Source organism: Camelus ferus, chromosome 18 (genome assembly GCF_009834535.1).
Source record: "Camelus ferus isolate YT-003-E chromosome 18, BCGSAC_Cfer_1.0, whole genome shotgun sequence".
Classification (NCBI taxonomy): domain Eukaryota; kingdom Metazoa; phylum Chordata; class Mammalia; order Artiodactyla; family Camelidae; genus Camelus; species Camelus ferus.
The window spans coordinates 21,489,455-21,508,098 of record NC_045713.1 but is presented as its reverse complement, the minus strand read 5'-3'; the positions used below and the strand labels follow the sequence as shown (position 1 = coordinate 21,508,098).

Sequence of the window (18,644 nt, the reverse complement as noted above, 5' to 3'; positions counted from 1 at the left end):
CTCCCTCCCCAGGGCGGTGCCCATGTGGGGACTGCAGACGCCAGCAGCGCCCTTACCAGTTCCTGCCTATGAGGCATGTGAGTGTGTGGGCGTGCTTGTGTGTGTGTGCGTACATGTGTTCTTGAGTGAGAGTCTGTGTGCATGTGCCTGTGTGTGTGAGAGTGCATGTTATGTATCTGCGTGTATAAGTGTGTGTGCCCAGGGCCTGATGGACCCAGTGGGTGGAGGAGCCTGTGGGATGTTCTGGGCGATTCCAGGCAGGCTGTGTACCTTGGGTCTGAGTGGGAGCTGGGGACCAGGCTTGGCCAGTGTGAACAGTCTCCGAAGTCCTGGGCACCCCGAGGGCCTGTTGAGGAGCAGGGACAGGAGAGTCCCAGGAGGAACGTGAGCCCAGAGAACCAATGGACATGGCCCGGTGGGCCTAGGGATGCAGCCTGGCCTGGCTACTGCCCTCCACACCCAGCACAGGTTAGGGACAGCTGTGGGGGCCACAGAGCTACCACACTGCTTGCAGGTCCCAGGTCTGCAGGCCCTGAGTTGGGGGAGCTCAGAACAAACACCCTCGGCGGCGGCGGGTGGGTGACCGACCTGCTTTACCGGCTTTCTCTCCGCATCAGTGGGTTTTATTGGCCACTGGGCTCCAGTGGCTCCCAGAGTGACCCTGCTCAGGAAATCCGGCCTGGGGGGCAGGGTGAGGCAGCATCTGGGATTGGGATGGGGCAGGGTGGGGTACAGGGTAGGAGGAGCAGGTGACTGTGGTGCAGCCCCCACAGGCAGAGCCAGTGTTGCAGCCTACCATCAGGGAAAGTGAGGCTGGCCCACCCTGGGGGCTGAGTGAGGGGTGCCCTGGGTGGGACTCAAAGGAAGGGTCAGGAAGGGCCCACCCTCTTGGGTGTCTGGGGCAGGAGGAGGGCAGACCATGGGTAGACACCAGGTAGAACTTCCCACGGGAACCTGGAGGCTGGGAGTTGTGATTCCCTTTGGGGAAGTCAGGGAGCTGATTAAGATTGAGAAGGTCTTTGTGGGTCACTTTTCAGGGCCCCACAGAACCCTGGATCTCAAGGGCTTGGTGGACTGAGGACCTGGAGGGACCACTGGGTCTGTGACTGCCTCCTCCACTCTGGCTGATGGGGGAAATCAGCCCCCACACCACCACCTCCCCTTCATTGCAGGCAAATGCACTGTTCTGTCCTGTACAGACTGTCTGGTGCCATCCTGACTCCTGAGGGCTAGTCCAGCCACCACAGCTCTGAAGCATGTTTGCTGAATGAATAACTGAATGGCATTGAGTGATGGGGGAAACTGACCACTGGGCAGTGGGGACTGGCCACGATACACTTATGCTCCACACCTACATGGTTCCCCACGCCCCTCCCACATTTCCCCCCCACCACATGCACAAGGAAACAGGCGACCCCTCCACTTGGGCAGTTGGAGGAGGATTTAGTTAAAGGACATTTTGCAGAGCGGTGGGCGAGTGGTGCCTGGTGGGGGGTGTACCACCTGAAGGGTGGGGTCAGAGTTATAAGAACAAGAAGACTGAAGCCCCTCCTGCAGCTGAGGGCAGCAGCTGCCTTGGGGACTGAATGCCCACTCTCCCCTCTCCCTTCTACATGCTGTCAGGCTCCTGTTGCCGACACCTGGAAGGTGGTCTGGTCCTTTGGGGACCATGTTCTGGAGGTCATCAGGCCTGAGTGCAGAGGGGGAGAGGACCGAGGCTCACCTGAGACGGGACTGCGCTGCCTGGGGTCTCTCCTCTTGATGCCTGGCTATGGCCTCCCTCTGTGTGTCCTCTGGAGCTACCTGCTGGGGCCCACGAGCCCTGCCCATGGGTTCCCCAAGGATCAGGGATGATGGTGGTGACCAGACAGCTTGGAAATAAGAATATCTGGTCACTGATGCCCTTGGTGGCGAGGAAGGAGCACTCCGGGCCCACAGCCACCAGGATGATTTTCACCCCTTCCCTCAAAGATGAATCTCCTATCTCCTCTCAAGTCTTCTTTGTCCATCCTGGGGGCTCCTTTAGACAGCATGAGCACCCTCACTCTCCCCAAAGCAGAAGCACTTCCTAGGGTTCTACATTTTGGCTTCAGGACTGATGTAAAGCAATATTTTCTATTTTTACAAAGTCAAACCTGTCATTCTTCTGCTTAGGAAATTCCTACACTTTAAAAAAAATTTTGAGAGGTCTTTCCCATCAGAGGTTAGCTAAGTATTCCTACATATTTTTAATTGTGGTAGAATACACACGACATAATATTTTCCATAACCATTTAAAGTGCACAGCTCAGGGGCGTTAAGTGCATTCACACTGTTATGTGACCATCTCTACCATCACCTCCAGAACCTTTTCATCTTCTCAAATGGAAACTCTGTCCCCATTTTCCCTCCCCAGCACTCTGGCAACCTCCATTCTACTTTCTGTCTCTAGGAATTTGACTCCTTCAGGGCCCTCTTGTAAGTGGGATCAGACAGGATTTGTCATCTTCTGTCTGGCTTATTTCACATAGTATAATGTCCTCGAGGTTGACCCTTAGTGTAACCCGTGTCAGAGAGTCTTGAATAATATCCTAAATTTACAGATAAATCACATTTTCTTATCTATTCATCATCAGGGGGTTGGGGGGTGATGGCTTGTGGGCTTGGGGTTTCTGTGGGGGGCTGAAAACGTCCTGGAACTAGAGAGATTTGTGGGTTGCATCACATTGTGATTGGAATAAACGCCTCTGAATTGTTCACTTAAAAATAATAAATTTTACGGTGTGTGAATTTCACTTGAATTTTTAAAGTGGATGTTTTGTTGGAGTTCCACTAAATGGATAAACTGAGGTGGAAAATCGGCTCCTTGCAGGATTCCGGCTCTTGGGCTGCCCTGTATTCCGGTCTTCTCGAGCTTTCTTCTCCCTGAGCAGGCACGTTCCTGATTCCATCCAAGGCCACTCAGCAGGAGCTTCATGGCTGCTATTCTGACTGGGGCCATTTCTCTCTTATCTCCTAAGTGGTCGAGGCAGCCGACAGGGCACATTGATTTCTGCCTTCACTGTGCCGGGCGCAAGGCTGCGTCTCAGGTGTTCATCACTTTGCAGAGATGATGACTTCACCTCATTCCCTAGCTCTCAGTTGCTGTTTTTAAATAAACCTGGAGGGTGAGTGGGGGACGCAGGAACTGCCATCTCCTCCTGGACCCCCCAGCAGTGTCCCCTGGTATATCTCCCAGAGCGCCTCCACGGGGAGGCCCCCAACCCACCCCTGGTTCTCTGAGGATGTGGGTGGCCTTGGACTTGGAGTTTATCAGACACCTTTCTTAGCCTGACCTGCTTGGCCCTCCTGGGTCAGCAGCTGGGAGCAGGGCTGTCCTGGGAGGCTCAGCTGAGCTGCCCCAGCTCCCCCCAGTCCAGGCACCCTGGACAGTGAGGTGACAGGGAGACCAAAGAGCCACCAGGTCTGCAGGCTTCCCTGGTATGCCTGCTTTCAGCCCTGTAACCTCAGGGCCCCCAGAGAAGCACGGAGGGGCTCTGTAGCCAATGCTGGACAGGGGAGCTGAGGCCACATGGGAGGCTGGGAAGAGCACAGACTTTGACTGGAGCCTTTGGGCAGGGGCTGTCCACCTGGCCTCGCCCAGCCAGGCTGGCCTACAGCAGCACACAGGGGTCTGGGATCCCAGTCAGGGTGCGAGGGGAGACTGGGACCTGGGAGGACAGAGGGAGGATGGGGTCCTTCCAATCCCCCATAGACCCCCACTCCTGTTGGGGCACCACTGTCTCCAGTGGAGCCCTCCCTGCTGCTGCAGCCCCGTTAGTGCTCCGAGGAGGCTCCTGACGCCCTGCTGGTTGCCAAGCGCCCTGGGCGTGACCAGCTATCCCAACCATAAAAGGACACAGACTAAAGGGCCAAAGTGCAGCCTCAGGTTTCTCGGCCCAACTCAGCTTCCCAGGGGGGCCATGTCCTGGGGTGGAATCCCACCGCCCTCCAAGTACAGAGCTGGCCTGAGACCCAGACCCTCATAGCCCTCAAGGGCCAGGCCATGGGTGGGCAGCTGTGGGTAGACATCCGCTGGGCAAGACCCACCTTGGTCCACGGGGGATGCCTCCTGCCCAGGAGGCTGCAGGTCCAGGCCTCAGGGTGGGCTGCTGGCAGAAAGCCCCCTCCCCCTATAGACAAGGGATCCAGCAGCCCCTCCCCAAGTGGGAGCCCCCTCTCCTGCCCCTCCTTTGTCCGGGGACACACTGATGGGGGGGACAGCCCAGCCCATGGTGTGGGGGCAGCTCCCAGGATCACACATGCTCAGGGGTTCTACATACCCTTGCCAGGCCTCAGTTTCCCCACCTTCAAGGGTGTGGCCTCTGTCCCAGGACAGGAAGCCCCAATCTGTGTATCTGGGAGGGTGGTCCCTGCTGTCCATAGGTGGGTGTGGAAAGTTCCTGGCTCCAGCCTTACTCAGGGTTGATGTTCCTGAGGGATAACTGAGTTCCGTGGAGGCAGGGGAGGGTCTCTATGTTCCTAGCGTCTCCTCCCCCTGCATGGAGATGAAGGTGTGTGTGTTTGCAAAATGGATGAAGGGGCCTCTACCCCCTTCTTGCCTCTCCCCATCAGCTGACCATTATCTGGAGAAGTCTGTCCAGGCCATGTGGGGGCCCCAGCCAGTCAGAGATTCATCTCAGGATGGGCTGGGCTCCTGCTAGGAGGGAGCGGGGCAGGGCAGGCTGTGACAAGGAAATAGGACCAGCCAGGCCAGCAGTCTTTGGGCTCGGGACCCCAAGGTGGCTGAAGACCAAAGAATCCCCTATGCCTGTCTAGCCCCCATAAGCCCCGGCCAGTTCAGCCCAGCCAGCCTGCAGCTCCAGCCCCCTCAGTGCAGCCCAGGACCTCGGCCAGCTCTGCGGGTGCTGGTGATTCCAGACGCTGCTCCTGCCAGGGCCCTGGAGGCCTCACTGCCCCAGAATCCTCACTCGGGAGGGAGCAGCCCAAGGAGGAGATGCCAGGGGAGGTCCCAGGAAAGAGGCAGCAGGGGATGGGGACACAGGGGCTAGACAGAAGGTCCCAGAGTGGCCAGAGGGCACATAATAGGAAAGGAACAGACTCATAGTGGACATGAGGGCGGGGCAGCCTGGTGGCTCCAACCATGGGTGGACAGAGGCCTCCTGGGATGTGAGCATGGCCAACCTCCACCTCCATCTGCCCGCAGGGACCAGGCTACCCAGCTCGCTGCTCATCGCCGCCAGGCCCAGCTTCAGCACATCTAAGTACATGGTGATACTGTCAGCATTTGGGGCCCCGCAGGCTCAGGTACACATCAAGATGTGAACTTCCTCCACCTTCCAGCCCGTTCCTGAAAAACAAGGGGATGCTGGGAGCAGAAAATGGGCCCAGCAGAGCTGGCTGCATGTTCACCAGAGGATGAGTCACACCTAGGCTGGGGCCAGCACCCCCCAACTCCACTACTTCCTGTCTTGTGGCCTCTGCTGCCCTCTGACACCCTGGAATTCAGCCTGTTTCCTGCTAGAGTCTAGAGTCGGCTCCAGGCGGGCCAGCCTCTGTGTTTGACCCCCTGGACTCTCCAGTGTCCAGCCTGGTACTCAGTAGGCGCTTTGTGAAGGTCTCCACGGCGGTGTTGCCTAGCACAGCCTTTATAAGCAGAATAGGTAGCTCAAACACAGGGGCAAATTCCACTGCATTAGAAGTGCCCCCCCGCCGCCCCTCATGTGCCCAGAACACAGGTCTGTTTCCCGAACCCTTGGTGTGAACACTCAGTCCGCGTCCGCCCCTACCACGGCAGGCCTGGTTTGTCTTCCTGCTCCTCCCACATGCCTGGCGCTCAGCTCAGCACCCGCAGGCAGCGCTCAGTCACTGCTGGCACTGATCTCAGCTGGGAGGGCTCAGGGGTGAGGGCCACCAAGGGCTGGGCATGGCACAGGGGCGTCTCCGCAGGCTAGAGTTCAGCATCTGGCTTGACCAGGTGGCCGCTGAAGGTGATGTAGAGGTCGCCATGCTCACCGTAGATGGCGTTGTCGCGGTCCCGCTGGAACATGCGCACCCAGACAGTGTCGCCAGTGGCCAGCGACAGCAGCAGGCTCTGGGTCTGCATCACGCTGCGCTCGCTAGGCTGCGCGTACAGCACAGCCGTGGCCTGCCGGTTGCACATGATGTGCAGGTACGTCTCCTTATAATTCCAGGTGTGCACATTGAGGCTCAGGAAGTAGACACCAGGCACAGTGCAGAGGAAGCGGCCGGAGGCCAGGTCAAAGGCACCATCCAGGTTCACCAACTCCGTGTCAAAAGGCACAGCCTGGAGGGCGTCGGAGCTATGCAGCCCCTCCCGCCGGCCCACCGAGAAGGCTGCGTAGGCACGCTGGCATGGGGTGCCTGGTGGCCCCACCTGCCCCTTCTGGCCCTTGCGGCCCTGGAGGCCCTGGGAGCCTGGCGGGCCCTCCTTCCCGCTCCTGCCTGAGCGACCTCTGACCCCTGCCTCGCCCTTCTCACCTGCAGGGGGCAAGGGGAAGCTGCCAGTCAAGGTTTAGGATCCAAGGTCAGATTCTCCAGCCCCTTGGCCTTACCAGTGACCTCACCCTTCCGAGCCCCAGTCTCATCTGTCAGGTGAGTGCTAACCCGCCCTCACACACTGAAGTTGTGGCCCTTCTGGGACAGTGGGGACAGTGGGGTCAAGCAGCTTCCAGAGGAAGGGTCTAAAATGGGCTTTGAAGGACAAGAGGGCTGGGAAGTTGGTAGCCAAATCCAAGTTCAATGTGGCCTCCGGGTGGTGCCCTCTTGGAGCTCAGCCTCACTGCCCTCTCCCAGGAAGATGCTGCTCATGTGGCCTCAGGGACCTCAGCCCCCTTTTCTGCCTCACCCAGGGGCTGGGCCAGCTGCCAGCCAGTGAGCAGGATTAAAGGGAGCCTCAGGCTCCACTCTGTTCACAGCCCCCTCCCCAGGCCACCTTGCTTCCCAATTGTTGGGGTGGCCAGAGGGCTGAGGCCTTCACAAGGCTGCGAGGAGCAAGGAACAGCCACTCGGTGTGTCCCTACTCCAGGCCCCAGCCTTCCCAGAGCCTACCCAAATCAAGGCCTCTTCCCTGTGCTTCTCAGTGTGGGGTGTTCCTGTAGGGACAGGGGTGGGGAGGGGCTGCCTTTCCAGGGACACTCACCTTTGAGGATTGAGATGTTGATGGTCGGCTGCACTCGGGGCAGGCGCACCCACTCGTCTCCATCACTCCTGTGGGCAAACGAGCCGGGAGCAGCTGGGGGCCAGGCTGGGCGGCAGCAGTGCACACACGGCCGGCGGGGCAGCCCCAGGCCCGGCCAGGCCCCTGCAGGCAGCACCAGGAGGAGCAGGAGGGCAGGGGCTGCCATCTGGGCCAGAGTCTGGTAAAGTGGACAGGAGGGGAGGGAGAAAATGGGACAGGAAGACAGGGAGCGGAGGGGGCATGTAGGAAATGCCCCAGCTGTGCTGCCTTGTCTGTGAGAGACAGTAGGGAGACCAGGGAGCTGCCTGGGTGGGGATGGACCATTGGGACCAGAGAGCTGCATCCTGGCTGGCCCTCCTGGACACTCAGGTCCCCACCCCAACAGACATCACTAATGGATCCCCACACATTTTCACCTGGACTGGATGCCTCAGAATCCTCCTCAACATAGCACTTGGGGATCACTGCTGATCCGAGGGGCCAGCACAGGGGACCACTCACACTCGCCCTCCCAGGGCCCCAGCAACTGGCCAAGGCAGCCCCACTCTGTCTGAGCTGGCACATCCAGGCTCCTCTTCAGAGGCTGCTCCCTCCTTGCACCCTGCCTCTCCCCAGGGCCGGGGCCTTCATTCTGGGCTATAGCAGGCACCCTAACTGCCTGCAGTTGGGGAGTCCTGGTCCCCAAAGCCCCCATGACTGGAGACCCAGCACCCAGCAGATGCAGGGGGAGCAGTGAGGGGATGGGGGCTGTGAATCAGCCCTCGAAGGCCCCCACCCACCTGGACCAGGCAGACTCCTTGGAGAGGGGCAGCTAGGCTGCTTCAGGGAAGGGTAGCCTTGCCCCCCGCTGCTCCCCACCTCAGCAGCTGGGCCTGGGGCCCAGGTTGGGTGGGGCCTTGCATGAGGCACAGTTTCTGCCTAGCTAGGCAGAGGGTGGCACCCACATCCTGACCTCCCAGTGGAGGGAGGGCAGCAGGGGAGGCTACCCTGTGTGGCCCCCCACCCAGCAGAGGGGAAGAGGATCTTTAACCCCTACCAGTCCTGAGCCTCCTGCTTCCACCTTCTCTCCCCCGGGAGACCCTGCCTGACACCTGGCCATCCGTGCCAGGTGGAGGCACCACTTTCCAGCTCAACCAGCTACTGCAGGGCCCTGGGTGAGCTCCACATAGACCTGGGCCTAGTTCCCCCGGCAAGTGGGCCCTGTCTACCCTGGTCTCCCCATGGCTATATCCCAGAGGCTCAGCCAGGTTTGGTCTCCAAGGGCAGGCATGTGAGGTCGGGTCCTCACTCTTCCCTGTAGCCTGGTCATGCTGGGCAAAGACCCAGGCCCTCTCCTCCAGGAAGCCCTTGGGGACTGCAGCCCAGGGCGAGGTCCCTCCTCTTATATAGTGGGTCTGAGACCCACTCCCAGGCTGAATTTCCCTGGCAAATGGGAATCTTTCTTTCCACTACCTTTCCCTCAGAGCCCAGCAGACCCTTACCTGCCCCTCTAACCACACTGGACCCTGCAAGACCCCCTTGAATTCCTCCCGTGGAGGGATCCGGCAGGAGTGACTATCTCCTGGGGATCCCACCCCATAGGCAGGGCTGTGTTGCTGAGGCCCCTGGAGTCTGGGGTCCCAGGCATTCTGGCCACCTGGCCCTGCCCAGGGTGGCTGTGAAGACCCTCATCCACCCCCACACACCCTGTTACCATTTCACGATCCGGTGCTGCTGTCTGCCTGGCTGTCTCCGGCGTCACTGCCCCAGCGGCTTGTGAAAGAGCCCTTTCATGCCTTCCCCAAGCGCCCGTGGCTTCCCCCTGGGCCATCCAAGACCAACAGGCCTCAGGCCAGCTTCAGAGCTCCCAGGCAGGAGGCTCACCGGGCCCCACTGCCCGCCACCTGCCGCGACTGTGCAGTCCTGCCATGGGAGCTCCAGGGTCCTCCTGCCACGTGTGGCTCTGGGGACCTGGGGCATCGGGGACCTGGGGCATCTGGGACTGGCTGAGGGTGGCACCATGAGCTGACCACCGTCCTCCAACTGGGGTGCAGCAAGTGGAATCCTTAAGGGGGAGTCGGGGAGGTTGGAGCTGAGTCTGAGTGGAGACTGGTGAGGTGGCTGGAGACCAGAGCAGGGGGAGACGCCTTCCTGTCTCTGAGTGGAACGTGAGGGCTGGGCCTGGCAGGTGGAACCCTGGAGAGCCACGTGTAACCAGGCCCGTGGTGAGCCGGCCCCAGCTGCACCCTCCCAGTGTCACGCTGCCCAGTGGAGTGAGAGGCCTGCTCTGACACCCTGTTGGAGGCCCTCGGCGTTCACCCAGCTTTTGAGTGGATGAGAGTTGTGTCCCTGGGATGCCAACCCCCCCAGCAGGAATGACTCACAGTGTCCTCAGGCAGTGGCGGGTGGGGGCTGTGCCCACACCAGGGCCTGGCCTCATCCTCCTCTGGGCCTGGACAGCTGAACACTAGGCCTGGGGCAGGGTCTGGCACCTCCGCCTCTGAACATGGGGACGTGTGATTCCCTGGGAAGTGTCCGCAGCTATCCCCGTCCCCATCACCACCACCAAGCCAGGCTGCCTGGCTGGGAAAGGCACCAGAGGTGGCCTGGGGAACTGTGGCCGCCTTACCGGGAAGGCAGCTGGGGCCGGTTCACTCGTCTCTGCCAATCTGTGCACAGCCCAGGGGCCAGCTCTCCCGTCAGGCTCCCCTCGCCAGCCCTCCTCACTGATGACCAGGGAGGGGGCAAGGACAGAGGTAGAGGGGGCTCTGCTTTTGGGGGTTCCCATGCCAGGCTAAGGGGAGTGGATTTTATGATGGCTGTGGGCGGAGGACCACACCAGCTGGAGCTAGTTCCCAGACATCCACCCCCTACCCGCCCCCACCCCCTGGAGATGACAGCTCATACTCCAGCAGGGCTCAGCGACCCCTATGCCTTGTCAGCACTGCTGGAATCTGGATTCAAGTGGGTCTGACTCTGTGTGGCCTAGATGCAGGCTTCTGCAGGCACCACCCAGGGCGGGCTAGCCCAGGCTCCTGCGGGAGTCACTGGGCCAAGGAGCGGGCTGGGGGCTCCTCTCTGCCCACCCTACTGTTGTCTCTGGGGCCTCCTGGGGCTCCCAGAGAAAGGCAGACACCAGAGCTCTGCTGCCCCCTGCATCTGAGCCTCAGTTTCTCCACCTGTAAAATGGGCACTAACGGACTAAGAAGCAGCCAGTGTCCCCCATAGTGGATGGAAACACCACAGGCTTCCGCCATGCTGCAGGGCCCTCATGTCCCTCCCCCGGCAGGGGCTGAATCCCTGCTGGTGGGTGTAACCATCTGTCCTGGCTTCAGGCTCCCCAGGGAGACTGATTCTCCAGCGTGACTGACGCAGCCAAAGCCTCAGGAATTTGCTGTGTGGCCTGGAGCCACCTCTCAGATTGCTCCAGGGCCTGGTCATTTGTCTCTACATGAGGACAAAATTTCCCCTCTCACAGGTGGCCATGAGACAATGCAGATAATGAATCCCCGGCTGGTGCAGCGACCCCTGGGGACCGTGCTGTGCCCTCCCAGCCTATGGAGATAATGACCTTCACACAGCACCCCACTTAGCTCCCCATCAGCTGCCACTCTCCAGGGGGCTGGGACGAGGAGGCCCTCAGCGCTGATGGTGACACTGCACAGCCTGCCTCGGCCTCGGGCGATAATGGGGGTCTGACGTGCATGAGGCGGAGTTATTAGCCTTTTTAATGGATGCTTCCCACTTCCTGTTGATGAGCTGCTGCGGGGGGTCGAGGTGTAGGAGGGTGGACAGGTGGTTGAGAGCTTGTCTGTGGGGCTTGAGGGGCACAGAGAGAGGGCCTCATTGCCACCCGCCCCTCCTCAGTGCCCGGCCATCCTGGAGGAGGCCCCGATGCTGTGTGCAGGGGGGCTGCAGTTTTGCCCAGAGCCGTGGACACAAGGCGAGGGCAGGGTGGGGCTGGGTGGGCAGGTGGGGGCTCTGTGGCCCCCCTACACCCTCCTGACTCACTTGCTGAGTGAATGCAGGAAGAAACAGTGGAGCACAGATGCTCCCCGGGAGACATCACTGAGGAGCCACATGGTCCCCTTCTAACTTGGAACATACTCTGTCCCACCCTGGTTGGGCTCCCTAAACTCACTGGAAATTTATGAACTTGAAGTTACTTGAAATGGTTTAATAAATGGGATGAAGGTATAGACAGCAGAGACATCTATGAAACAGTACACCTTGGAACTTAAAAAAAAAAAAGGGAGGGGTTGGACAAGGAGCCTGGCCACAGAGGTGACCAAGGCGGCTGAAGGTGGAGGCCCCCTCCAGCCCTGACCCCGCCTCCTGGCTCAGGGTCTGCCCTGAGTGCCGGCCCTGTGCTGGGTGGGGTGGGAGGCAGAAGTCCGAGGTCCTGTCTGGTGCCCTCAAGGGGCTTGGAGGCACTGCATGGACACCCGCAGCCCTGGGGCCAAGTCCCTCAGGGCAGAGCCGGGCCAGCAGTGTGTCCTGACACCTCTGCTCCAGGCTCGCCTCCTGCTTTCCCGCTAATGGGGGAAGTGCTTGGCCGGCCTCAGGTGACAGCATCAGGGCACGAGGAAGAAAAGGAACAGGGCTTCAGTTATCACTGTGGTGACCAGAGCTGTGATGAGTGATGGGGGGGCCTCGACTGCCCTTGGCTGACCCCTCTCTCCAGGTGGCGACTGGGTGGGCCCCAGGCTCTGACCCCTGGCCTCCCATGGCTGAGATGATGGGATCCACAGGTAAAGCCCACCTGCCCAGGAACAAGCCCCAAGTAGAGAGCTCACGCGTTCTTTATTTGAGTAGGGGGACTGGTCCCTGCGCCCAACTGGATGCCGACACTGTCACTGGTAGCCAGCCAGCTGGAGGACGGTGGGGTAGCGGGCACGGTGAGTCATGCACTTCTGGCGGTCGATGAAAAGGCTGTTGGTCTTGATGGCAATGTCCTTCTCCAGGCTCATGCGCGTGTCCTCCAGGTTGCGCAGGGACTGCTCCGCTTCCAGAAGCTTCTCTCTCAGTGCCGCCAGGGACAAGTTCAGCTCCTCCACCTCACTCACCAGCCTGTGGGGTTGGGAGGGGCCGGTGAGCTGGGACTGAACAGGGATGCCTGGCCAGCTGAGGGGGAAGGTGAGGCCCAAGATTCAAAGACTGGGACCCCTGGTGGGGGGCCCTGGCCAAGACACTAGGCCACAGAAGGGCCACAAAAGGCTGGAAGGGTACACCCAGCAGCCCCAGGGAGGGGGCTGGGCCAGGACGTCACACGAACTTCTATTCCTTCTGGTCTTGGTCCCTCAGCTCCAGGGGCAGGCCCCAATTTCCTGAAGGAATTGAGGGGCAGGAAAGGAGGAATGCCCAAAGGGGGCACTTCTGCTTACAAGGGTGACTGGGCGCTTAATAAATTGGAAAAACGGAAGATGTGACCCCACCTACACCTCAGGCGGGAGACGTGGGTCCACTGCGACATCAGAGGTGTGAAGAGCCGTGAGCAGGGTGGGCAGGGTGCCCATGTGGCCTAGGGGCCTTGGCTTCCCAGACCCGGAAGGCCTCACCAGGGAGGTCACACAGCATGGGGGGAAGTGGGAAGTCCCCCTGACACTCAGTGTTCCCCAAAGAGCATCCAGCGTCCCGTCATGCTGGGGCAGGAGGGGGGATGTGGGAACCCCAAGTGTGTAAGGCGTGCTTGCGTGGGGCCCAACATCTTTCCTCTTCACGTCTGCAAGGCTGTGTGTTGGGGGGGTTAAGGGAGCCCCAGAGGCAGGTGGATGGCATGTGGACAGTGGATGGTGACTGGGCCCAGCCCAGAACAGCCATGGCAGCGGCAGTCACCTAAACTGGGCAGAGTCTCGGCACAGCTCCACGTTGGGCCGCTGTGAACGCTGGTACAGGCGGGTCTGGGACACCTTCAGAGGTGCCTCCTTGTCCCTGATGGCCTGCTTCAGCTCTGCAACGTTGTGCTCCTGGTCCGTGATCTCCTGCAGTGTCTGCACACAAAACAATCTCCATGGGTCTCCGCACACACCCCAAGCCCTGGGCCGTGTCAAGCAGGTGGCCCTGTCTGCTGGCTTGGGGGGAGGTGTGGAGGGAGGGAGGATGTGCATGGCCACCTCCGGCCTCCCATCGGCACCCAGAGGGCTGGGGTGGGACAGCAAAGCCTGTGGGACAGCAGCTCTGGCCTGAGAGCCCCTAGCCCCGGGGTCACCAGCCCCTGAGCCTGGTCAGGGGTTGAAGAGACAAAAGCAGCAAAGGTCACCCTGAGAGCCTTGGGTCAGAGTCCTGCCAGGCCAGGACCAGAACCGGGGACACCCAACTAGGCAGCGGAGCCCTTCCACCTTCTTGCACCTTCATGCCTCCTGCTTGCAACTGGTCAATGACTGATGGCAATGCCACCAACCCCAAATGTCACTTGGTTTCCCAGGGAAGAGCGGCGGCCCTGCTTCTCGGGTCCCTCAGGATGGGCAGGCAGAGGGGGAGCAGGGGCCAGCCCAGGTCGTGACCAGGGCATAGTGGCCAGTGAGGCAGGAGAGGGCTGGGCTATGCTCTCTGAGCCTGGTCTTTCTTTGTGGTTAAGGACCTCGGCCTCTGGGGCTGCCCTAGGCGTGGCTTGGTGGTGGGCTGGGCGTGGACTGACGTGGGTTGGGTGAGGCCAGGGCTGCCCCACCTTTCGTAGATGCTGCTCCAGCTTGTGGCGCGCATCCTCCAGCTCCTCACAGCAGCGCCCGAAGGCCAGGTTCACGGCGTCACACTGTAGCCGCAGGTCCTCGGCCGTGTCCTGCAGGATGCAGTTGATGAGCTCCCGCAGGTTGACTGAGGCCAGACGTTCCCGCTCTGCGCGGTACAGGTTGTCCTGGGTGAACTTGGCCCAGGTCTCAGGCGTGGAGGCACTGCGAGCGGGGAGTGGGCCGGCACCGCAGTTGGTGGGGGTACCTGCCAAAAGCTCTGGTGCCCACCAGAGCCTTCCTCGCGCCCCCTACGCCCAGTGTCCCTTGCGCCCCAGCACAAATGACCAACCCCAGTCCTAGTGTCACCCCTTGCCCCCACGTCCCGCCAAGCTCCCCATGCCTCTCCGTGCGCCCCTCCACGCGCTCCCTGTGCCTCTTGTACCCCCAGCTCTGCCCCGCTATCCCGCGCCCCAAGTTCTCCCAGTGTCTCTCATGCCTCCTGAATCCCTCACTTGGTTCCCGCGCCCTGTGTCCCCAAGGGCTGAGCTGCGATGAGCGGTGGCTGAGCGCCCCCTGCCGGTCGCTTGCGGAGCTGCATGTCAGCGCCCCTGCTTCCGGCCACCTTTGAGTCTGGGTCCTGCTCCCTCCGCAAACCCCAGCCCCTCTAGTGAATTGTGTGTGCTGGGCACTTGCGCAGGGGTCCTGCTCGCCTGTCCATTTTTAGGAGCAGAAGAGCTACACAAGGCCCCCCTGTGGTGAGGGCCTCGGGGAGCCCCTGTCCCCCGCAGGTGTGGGCTAGGTGGAGGGGCGTGAGAACAAGGGCGGGGGACAGGGCGATTGGGAACACTTCCTAGCGGAGGGTCCCTGGAGGGGCTGGGGGCCCACCTCTCCTCGAATGTGGCCGAGTGCGGGTAGAGCTGCACCTCCGTGCTTTGGTTGTGGTAGCGGCAGCAGGTATCATCGATGTTGTAGGCCTCCACCTTGTCAGACCAGTCCATCTCGCAGGTTTCCTTGTGCTCCCTGTTGAGCCTGGGGGAGGCGGGCAGTGCCTGCGTCTGTGTGGGAGGTGGGAGGGGAGCTGGGCCCACCCAGGAGTTGGGCAAGGCAAGGCCTCCCAGCAGCAGGGGTGCCTCATCTGCCCAGGGTGGACCCAGAGATGCTGGCCTGGGTTCTCAATGCCAAGTACTTTCTGCTCCCTCCCACCCTCCCTCCCATCCCTGTGCATAATCTTCCACCCCCCTGCCCAGTACCCCCACCCAGTTCCACGCTCCTGGCTGTGACCCAGGACAATCCTTCACCTCTCAGAGCCACAGGGCAGGGTCACCCTGACTTCCTGCCCATAGCTGGCCTGAGGGGTGGGGTTAGGGGTCATCCCGAGGGCAGCCCTGGAGGCTGCCTAGACCCACCGAATCTGGTTCACCGCCTGCATGATGGTCCTCTTCAGGAGCTCCTGAATGTTCCGGATGAGCTCGGCCTCCTGGGGGAGAAGACCCCCATCCTTGGTGAGGATCTGAGGTCTGCCAGATCCTCACCGCACCTCACCGCCCACAGTCAGCTTCCTAAAGGGAGGGGCTGAGATTTGGGGCAATGCCCCAGGGAACTAGGGCCTCAGCCAGCACCTGACCCCTGCTGGTGGCCTTGGGCCAGATGCCCACCTTGTTGACCCCCAGCCTCTTTCCTGGAAATGGGGGACAAGCCCAGCTTTCTGGCTGGGTTTAATCTGGGGGGTTGAATATCCTCACTGCTGTGAGTCTTTTCTTCTGGGATGATGGGAGGGGCACCTAGAGGTGGTTCCCACTTGCAGGGCACTCAGCACCCCCTGGGTTCTGGGGGCCATCCCTGAAGCCTGCCCAGGACACTGAGGGCACCAGCCTGCCCCTTGGCTCCTGGATAGACAGGCAACAGCCTCCGAGGACTCTGGCAACTGGGAACCGGGAGCTCTCCCAGGGCTGCACCTTGGGGCCTTGGGCTCAGAGAGGCCTTCCCCAAAGGGAAACTCGGTGCTTCTTCCTACTACCTTGACAGTTCCATTTTCTGTGTAGCAACAATGCTTTCCCTTTGATTTGAATTTTCGCCTCCATCCGGCTCTAAACCCTCATGTATCGGAGTCTGACCCATAGGTCTGTCTCCCTGTCCCGGCACTGTTGTCATCCATGTACCGCTGGGGGAGGGGAGGCTGGCTCAGGGCGGAGGGGTTGTTCCTGGAGCCTTGGGAGGTTCTTGAGCAGCTGAATGTGAGGGCGAGTGGCAAGGGGCAGAGGGTCGGCCTGGGGCCGGAGGGGAGTCCAGGAGCGGGAGGGGAGACACTTGAGGTTCTGGCCTGAGTTTGGGGGATGCAGGGATGCAGGGGATGCCTGGGCTCCTGGGCTGGCTGTTTGTCTCCCCGACCTCTCATGAGTTCCCACAGCCTGCAGCCTGTTCACAGGTGAGGCTCTGAATGGCGCAGGAGCTCTGCCCTGCCAGGGGCAGGGGCCTGGCCTGGCTAACTGCCTGATCCTTTTGGAGGCTGCCCCAAGGACAGGTCCTGCCAGGTTCAGAGAGGATAAGGCTCCTTGTGAGATGCCTGTGGCCTCCAACCCACCTTCACCCCATCCACACGTGTGCTCTGGTCTGTGGCTGGATTTCCAACACAGGCATCAGGGATGGGGGGTGGGGCGTGGTGGGCTCAGCCTCTGGGAACTCAGGGTCAGGCTTAATTTGCATGATCCCAGGGTGACCAAAGGGACTGTTCAGCAGGTGCCAGGATCCAGGGATGACTAAGGGACCGCCCAGTGGGTGGTACAGGTGCCACCAGGACCTGACCAAGAGGGTCTCCCCTTGCCCCACCTCAGGCAACTGCTCTTGGGGCTCAGCTCAGTCCCTTCCTGGTTTTCACGGGGGACTGTGGAGGGGTGTCAGGGCTTGGGGGAACCAGCCAGGCACCCCCCCACCTCAGTGGCCTCTGACTATCCCATCCTCAGGCAAACATCCCAACACTCATTCCAGATGTGGCTGCTGCCATGGCCAGGGCCCCGCCTCACCCCCAGGTGTGAGCCTTAAAAGGGGAGGCCCTGGACACTGGGCTGGGACAAGTGGACAAGCACCAAGATCCAGCCCCAGCCCCAGCCCCCAGACGTGCTCAAATCCCCATGCTGGGACCTGCTCCCAGGCCATGGGGCCCCCAACCCATCATGTCGTGGCTGGGTCCAACTTGCAGGGAGCCCAGCCTTGCCCACAACCCGCTGTAAGTCCCAGGCTGTGGGCAGGTCAGACCCACACCCTCCTGGAACCAGGGACAGCACCTCCTTCCTGGGCAGCCTGAGCCCTGACTTGGCTCCCACCCGGGGCTACCCAGCACCTAGTTGGTTCCGGTCCCTGACCAGCCACGTGTCAAGGTGCAGGAGCAGGCATATGGACTTATTAAATTTATTTGTTTCTCAGTGCCTGGGCGTGTGCCTGGGCACATGTGCTACGTGTGCCTGTGTGTCCCTGCGTGTGCAGCCACACAGTGCACGTGCACCAAGGTCTCTGCCAGCCAGGTGGGGGCACACACGTGCCCACCCTTGGCCCAGGGGAGGTAATGGGACCGGAAGGGGTTGAACCTTCAGCAGCTCCATCTCCACGCAGTCGCGCACGAGGTCGGGGTGCTGGCGGCGCTCCCGGCATTGCAGGTTGTCGGTGGCGATGGAGAACGGCACAGCCGTGGCATCCAGGGCACGCTCCAGCCGCTGCTTCTGGGCCAGCAGCAAGTCAGTCTCTGCAACCAGCTCTCCCACCTGGAGCTGCAGCTCCGACTTCCAGTAGTGCATGTCCTGCAGGCGTTCGCCCACCTTCCTCGTGGAGTCCTTCTGTGTGCGCTGTGCCAGCGCTTCTGTCTCGGCTGCCAGCTGCTGGCTTTCGTGGCGCTGCCTCTCTGACTGGTCGCGGTCAGCGAAGGCCTGGTGGTAGCGGGCATAGCAGTTCTGGAACCACTCATCCACCAGGTACTTGGCCGTGCGGAAGCCGGCGGTGGCCAGGCCCGAGGACGTATGGGCGCCTGTATTTCGGGCCACATCGTACAGCTTGCGTGGCAGCTGGCATGCCGGCATCGTCTGCGGGGTGGGCTCCTTCGTCAGGAGTACATCCGTTTGTGCCATGGTGCCACCTGGGCACAGGTTGGGGGGGGGGATGGAGGAGGGCCACTCAGCACAGTCAGCAGGGCAGCTCTGGCCACTCTGTTCCCAAGCAGGATGTGGCTCCTGGTCTCCTGGAGACAGGTATACACCAAGCCTTCCTGTTGCTAAGCAATGGGGCCCCCTCCCCCACCTCACAATGACCTTCTTAAAGGGCCAGGTGGGCCCCAGCCCCACCTGTCCTGGCCATGTCTGGCACCTACCTGGAGGAATTGCACCCAAGGTCAGGCCCTTTGTCTCCTGCTTCTTGTCCCAGTGGATTGCTCCCCTGGGGCACACAGGTGTCTTTGATGGGGAGTTGAATTCAGCCTTCACTGGGTACCTGGAATCAGAAGCCTAAATCTTCCTCACATGGAGGAGGCAGGTCTTGTCCTGGAGACAGTGTCTCCAGGGCCACCCAGAGTTGGGTTCATGTTTCCTAATCTCCAGGGGTACATCTGCAGGTGCCCCATCCTGGGCAGGGAGCGTGAGTGCCTGGGCGATGTCCAACATGGCCAGCAGAGGGCACCATTGGCCACAAAATGGTGTGTCTCGATGGGGAGGGGCAGAGGCTCCTTCGGTTCTCCTGAGTCAGTCCAGCTGGAATCACTCTGGTCTGGATGACCGCTGCTCCTCCTGCCCTGACTCCTCCCATGGGACCCTCCAGTCCTCAGCAGGACATCTGCA

The 18,644-nt window shown here is 61.1% G+C and overlaps 2 protein-coding genes across 2 annotated transcripts; both read right to left on the bottom strand.

Annotated features, from left to right (window-relative positions):
- Window positions 1-5,713: 5,713 nt before the first annotated feature.
- On the bottom strand, window positions 5,714-7,346 carry C1QTNF8 (C1q and TNF related 8). The gene is made up of 2 exons (XM_006172634.3): window positions 7,142-7,346; window positions 5,714-6,480 (listed from the first exon to the last, which is right to left on the bottom strand). The coding sequence occupies exons 1-2, from the start codon at window positions 7,344-7,346 to the stop codon at window positions 5,930-5,932; spliced, it is 756 nt and encodes a 251-aa protein (XP_006172696.1). The 3' UTR covers window positions 5,714-5,929.
- A 4,597-nt stretch (window positions 7,347-11,943) lies between these two features.
- On the bottom strand, window positions 11,944-18,033 carry TEKT4 (tektin 4). Its single transcript, XM_006172635.1, has 6 exons — window positions 17,409-18,033; window positions 15,234-15,304; window positions 14,713-14,856; window positions 13,827-14,049; window positions 12,995-13,149; window positions 11,944-12,229 (listed from the first exon to the last, which is right to left on the bottom strand). The coding sequence occupies exons 1-6, from the start codon at window positions 17,940-17,942 to the stop codon at window positions 12,013-12,015; spliced, it is 1,344 nt and encodes a 447-aa protein (XP_006172697.1). The 5' UTR covers window positions 17,943-18,033; the 3' UTR covers window positions 11,944-12,012.
- Window positions 18,034-18,644: the final 611 nt, after the last annotated feature.

Coding starts and splice junctions, on each gene's coding strand:
- C1QTNF8 (XM_006172634.3), bottom strand. CDS start 7,346: ATGGCAGCCCCTGCCCTCCTGCTCCTCCTGGTGCTGCCTGCAGGGGCC. Junction 6,481..7,141: donor CAACATCTCAATCCTCAAAG/GTGAGTGTCCCT, acceptor TGCCCCCTGCAG/GTGAGAAGGGCGAGGCAGGG.
- TEKT4 (XM_006172635.1), bottom strand. CDS start 17,942: ATGGCACAAACGGATGTACTCCTGACGAAGGAGCCCACCCCGCAGACG. Junction 14,857..15,233: donor CAGGCGGTGAACCAGATTCG/GTGGGTCTAGGC, acceptor CGCCTCCCCCAG/GCTCAACAGGGAGCACAAGG. Junction 13,150..13,826: donor TGGAGCAGCATCTACGAAAG/GTGGGGCAGCCC, acceptor TTTTGTGTGCAG/ACACTGCAGGAGATCACGGA.